This window comes from Miscanthus floridulus, chromosome 6 (assembly GCF_019320115.1).
Source record: "Miscanthus floridulus cultivar M001 chromosome 6, ASM1932011v1, whole genome shotgun sequence".
NCBI classification, from domain to species: Eukaryota; Viridiplantae; Streptophyta; class Magnoliopsida; order Poales; family Poaceae; genus Miscanthus; species Miscanthus floridulus.
This window is the reverse complement of record NC_089585.1, coordinates 129,826,273-129,831,178: the sequence shown is the minus strand read 5'-3', so window position 1 is coordinate 129,831,178 and position 4,906 is coordinate 129,826,273. Positions and strand designations below refer to the sequence as shown.

At 42.4% G+C, this 4,906-nt stretch overlaps 1 protein-coding gene across 1 annotated transcript; it reads right to left on the bottom strand.

The window, feature by feature from the left end:
* Positions 1-255: 255 nt before the first annotated feature.
* On the bottom strand, positions 256-4,453 carry LOC136459608 (uncharacterized). Its single transcript, XM_066459444.1, has 6 exons — positions 4,259-4,453; positions 4,035-4,171; positions 2,744-3,123; positions 2,355-2,451; positions 1,994-2,281; positions 256-1,408 (listed from the first exon to the last, which is right to left on the bottom strand). Exons 1-6 carry the CDS (start codon positions 4,383-4,385, stop codon positions 434-436), a joined length of 2,004 nt encoding a protein of 667 aa, XP_066315541.1. The 5' UTR covers positions 4,386-4,453; the 3' UTR covers positions 256-433.
* Positions 4,454-4,906: the final 453 nt, after the last annotated feature.

Sequence of the window (4,906 nt, the reverse complement as noted above, 5' to 3'; positions counted from 1 at the left end):
GTTTCGGGAAGTGGTTTCTGGGCAAACTGTTCCAAACTTCCAACTGGGTTAATACTATCACTGTTGGACCGGCACGAAGAGGTTTACCCCAGCAGCTAACACGACAGAACTACACATGTCGTGATCGCATTAGCTGCAATTAGAGTAAACAGTCACAAGGGGCCTGGGTAACGCAGAAGCTAGGAGCAATAAGAGTTGCCATATTCCCGAATGAAATCAATTAAAGGTTTATTAACTTATAAAATAGAATTCTACTGGGGCAACCCATCGAAACACATCTCAGCAAAATTTTCAATAGTCTCAGTCGCTTGAAACATTAGTGTAAAAGCAAAGCAAATCCGCAATTGAATGCAATCCAGCCCAAAATTGCAAGTCATCAAGAAGATAAACGAGCATATTCTTTTGTACTGTGTTGTAACTTAAAATTTCTCATCTAAGACCTGGACTTCTTCTTCCTGGATTTGTTGCTAGCTTTTGGCTGATCAGTATTTGCCGCTGGTGTCTTGGATGAACTAGTGGTTTGGCTTCCTTTTGAGGAAGCACCAGCATTGGTAGCCGCTGTCTCCCTAGACACAGCTCCTTGAGCACCTCTGACCTGAGCCCTCTTATCCTTCCTCTTTGGACGGTAACTGGATCTCTCTCTCTTGGGTAGCCATCTCTCAGGATCTGGTGGCGGCCCTGGGTTTGCTGGATCAAAGCCTTTCGGGTATCTAGGCTTGCGCTTCCTCTTCTTTGCCTTTTGCTTCTTCACTTCCTCAGGAACATCTACCTTCATGTCTTGGGGCCCTTCAACATGCCTTGCACCAGATGTCTTCTCCAAGCTCTCAACATTAACTCCTTTGAGGCCTGGCAATGGCTTCAGCTTCTTCTCGTATTGTTCAGCCTTCTCCAGGTTAGTGCGTGCTGAAGTCATCACTAGCCCAGCCAAAGATTCAACGCTTCCATGGCTCTTCACAAGTTCCTCGTACAACAAACAAGCCTCTTCATCACGTCCATGACTAAGCTTAAATGCAGCAGCCTCCCGTGTTAATATATCTAATTTGTTATCCTCGGTCATGGAATTCTTCCACCAGTGGATAGCAGAATCAAGTACAGAAGCTGCAGCATTGGAGTCACCTAGGCGCTCTTTAAGAGCCACTAATGTAGCAACTGTTGCAGGCATGTGCTGGATGTCAGGTATTCTGGATAGTGAGTCAGCAGCAAGCTGAAAATGGTTGGCATTAGCAGCAATCTGAGCAAGTGCAAGGAGCAGCCCTTTAGAATTCTCAGGATGCTTCTCAGCGTACTGGCTAAGAACATCTTCAGCTTTCTGAACCTTCTTTTCTTTCACATGAACAGCGGCTTGAAGTAAAACAGGGAATACGCTATCTGGAAACATACCAAGCAGTCCACTGACCAACTCGTGTGCCTTGAGAAAAAAAAAACAAGAAAGGAAATGAGCAATCATTGAGAGGATCACGAAAATGCCCACCCAAACAAATGAAAGGGGTATTGATGATGATAATTTTCCCATGAGGTGATCATATAAACACATGTTTTTTTTAATGCAAACGTCATTTTACAACCAAACATACGGTATATTATATTGACCATGGTCATTTTACTCAAGGACTGAACAGACGATGCTTAGTTCAGTTATACGAATTTGAAAACAAAATTTGTAGGGCCTTGCTAAAATGTCAGGAAAGAGGTTCAGGATGAGCATGCAACAAACCCAATTTAGCAACATACATGCTACTTTGCAATCCAATGGCAACTCCTAGTTTCTTAACTAAAAAGGAAAAACTATTTTGATATGACTCGTCACTCATCATTCATGCCACTGCTAGGGTTAGAATTATAATAACTTTATCTGAAATAAGGTTTAGAAATCTCACAAGTATGAGAAACGAAATTCAGATAACAGAATGATCCCACTACACCACTCATTTTCAAATAGGTGATTTCTTCACAAAAGGGAAGCAGGAGAGGAATGAAATTTGCAAACACAAACCTGATCAGTTTTATTTGCATGGAGCAGTAGAAGAACACGTGCAGAATACAGAGCTTCTTTCTGCCTTGGGGATAACTTGAAGTCAAGGTTTTCAACAAGATGCAACTGGTTTGGAGCTGTAGTTGTTCCAACAAGCCGATCAAGCTTCTTCAAGCTATCTGCAGTATCTTTTGTACCTTTTAGTGAAATAAGGTTTGTTGTTGCCACAGCAAGTGATGATGGATCAGCTGACTGCCTGTTTATCATATTAACATAGGTTTGCATAGCTTCTTGAGATTGTCCTTGTAGCTGAAAATATGATGAAGAAATCAATAGAATAGTGGTTGACTTTATGTAAGAGAGTTTCTCCAGATTTAGTTACCTGCTGCACATAAGCAAGCTGAGCAGACACAGGAGCTAATTCATATTCAATCTCCGCGTCACCATAGTCTTCCACCATAAGCTCTTCTTTCCCAATTCTGCAGAGCAAACAAGAGGAAATTATAATCCAGCCAACTGTTTACACATAAAGGCCGAATGGCCTTCATAATTTCACTAGCTGAGGCATCTCCATAAAAGGAATATCTGGGATTATGTAGGAACATTTTTGCCTTTTCTTATGGAAACAATTAAACTAGTTAACTATTGAGAAAAAGCAGGTTTTTCTTGAATTCAATCTAACAATATTAGAAGGTTGTGCAAATGAAAGAATTGGTTCAGTAAACTGAAGGGACACATTCATTTTAGCAATCACTACACCAGGAAACTCACCTTTTAGCCAAGTCCAACTGCTCCTTAGCTTCAGAGTACTTCTTGTTTTCTATCAAGGAGCAAGCAGAATTGTATGCGAGCTCAAAGCTACGAGTATCCCTGAGTGCTCTCGTGGTAAGATCAACCTTATGTGCCTTCATAGCTGCCTGCACCTCAGAAGCCCTTCCAGCAGCAACCAGAGCAGCAATGATATTTATCTTCAGATCCATCGAGTCAATTTTAAATTTCTGAAGCTTCTCATAGCTACTCATGCAATCATTCATTCTTCCTAGCCGGTAAAAGATCTGGGATTCCAGCTGGAGAACAGCTGAAGTTTCTTCTTGACCTCTTAAAAGCTCCAGAGCTTCTTGCAGTTTGTTTTGCCTATAGCAGCAGTAGGCCTGAATGATAATAATAATAATACTTAGTTTGATCACACAGATTGTTTTTAAATAACAAAAATAACGCCCTAAGATCAGATTTGGCAAAAAAGTAAGCGCAGTGGTTATCCAACACTACGTTATAATTCAAACTTCTACTTAGATGAAGCAAACACCACAGAAGTAATTAACTTCTACGAAACGCGAAGGAACAGCACCGAGTAGAGAATGAGTCTAGTCATACTTCAACTTCAGCATACAAAATTACTGCTTCATATGCAACAGGATCAGACTTAAGAATTCACACAGGTATTATAGACCATAAAGTTAATGAGTGGAAGTGTGGAATTAAAAGAGTTGGCCCTGTCAAGGTGTGTTTAGCTAGATGGATAGATCTTATACGAACAATAGTTAAACTAGGGAATGTTAGAACAGCTAAATAAATATACTAAACATAAATTATCTCTTGTGTTCAACCCAAAGGATGACCGAATTACTTCATATTTAAGTCAACAAAGTGTTGCAGCATAGCATGAAAGCTTATTCTCGTTCAGCAGTTTCTACCAATATGTCACAGGTAACTGCACGCATGATTTTCCTCACATATGAATATAAGTTGGGCAGAGCACAGAACAGCAACACGCAATGCAAAGATTACACTGAATCGCATGACCTCAATAGCAAATTTCACTACAGAGAGTCACCAGCATCAGCACTAAACTACATTGGGGGAGTTCATCCAGTGAAAATTTCCGTTTCAATCACACAAAACAATTGATTTACTTTATCATAGGACATAAACCCATACAGATCTGGCCACTCCCGCATCCTAACCACAGTCTAGTCCCTAGTGAGCCAAGCAGGGATGACAACAAAGGGAACGGACAGACCCATCGGGCGAGCGAAGAGCAAGTGAGGACAAGTCGCTTCACCTTGTAGTAGCTGAGGTCGATCGGTAGGCGCTCGGCGGCGCGGATCGCGGCGAGCGCCTTGTCGATCTCGTCGGCCTTGATGTATGCCACCACCTTGCATCGCACCGCGTCCTCATCCCCCGGCGCCGCCTTGAGAACTGCGGAACCAGTGGGAGTGAGATTCGAACGGGGGTTAGGGCACGAGAGTCAGGGACGTGCGCGGGGGAGGAGATGGAGTGTTTGACCTTGGTCGGCGACCTTGGCGGCCTGTTCGAAAGCACCGGCCTCGATGTGGCGGTGGAGCGAGGTGAAGAGGTCCTCGACGGCTACCGGCTCCGCGGCGGCGGCGGCCGCCTTCGATTTGGGCGGCATCGGGAGGCGTGGGTTAGCAGGAGGTAGAGAGACTGCTCACGCGCTGCAAGAAAACTGGTTCGCCTTGAAGCCAATCCGTCGAACGTTTCGCCGTTCGCCTGCGCTTAAACCCGGATTCGCCTATTTTTTCATCTACAACAGCGTTTTTCTCTCACAAAGTCATCTAACATTTCTCTGAACCATTCAGATTTCTTCAGAATTCAGAGAAGCGAACGGAGCCTGTCATTATTTATTATTTTCGTGCTCTTCTCTCTTTTTTTTTCTTCTGAGGTGTATTAGACAAAATTTTAATTAATCTTCTTTGTGAGAAATTTTTAATGAATACTATGCTATAATAAATAAAAAAATAAAACAACACAGACAAATGGCATACATGCGTTCATAAGCCACATTATTTTAGACTTAACTTTAGACTTGTACATAATATCGTTGCGAGGATGAAAAGATAAAAATTCTATATGTGGGGATGGATTTCTTAAATGGCCAGAGAAACTCTAAAAAAGGAACGGGTTTCCTTCGAA

Coding starts and splice junctions, on each gene's coding strand:
- LOC136459608 (XM_066459444.1), bottom strand. CDS start 4,385: ATGCCGCCCAAATCGAAGGCGGCCGCCGCCGCCGCGGAGCCGGTAGCC. Junction 4,172..4,258: donor CGCCAAGGTCGCCGACCAAG/GTCAAACACTCC, acceptor CTGGTTCCGCAG/TTCTCAAGGCGGCGCCGGGG. Junction 1,409..1,993: donor ATGCAAATAAAACTGATCAG/GTTTGTGTTTGC, acceptor TTTTTTCTCAAG/GCACACGAGTTGGTCAGTGG.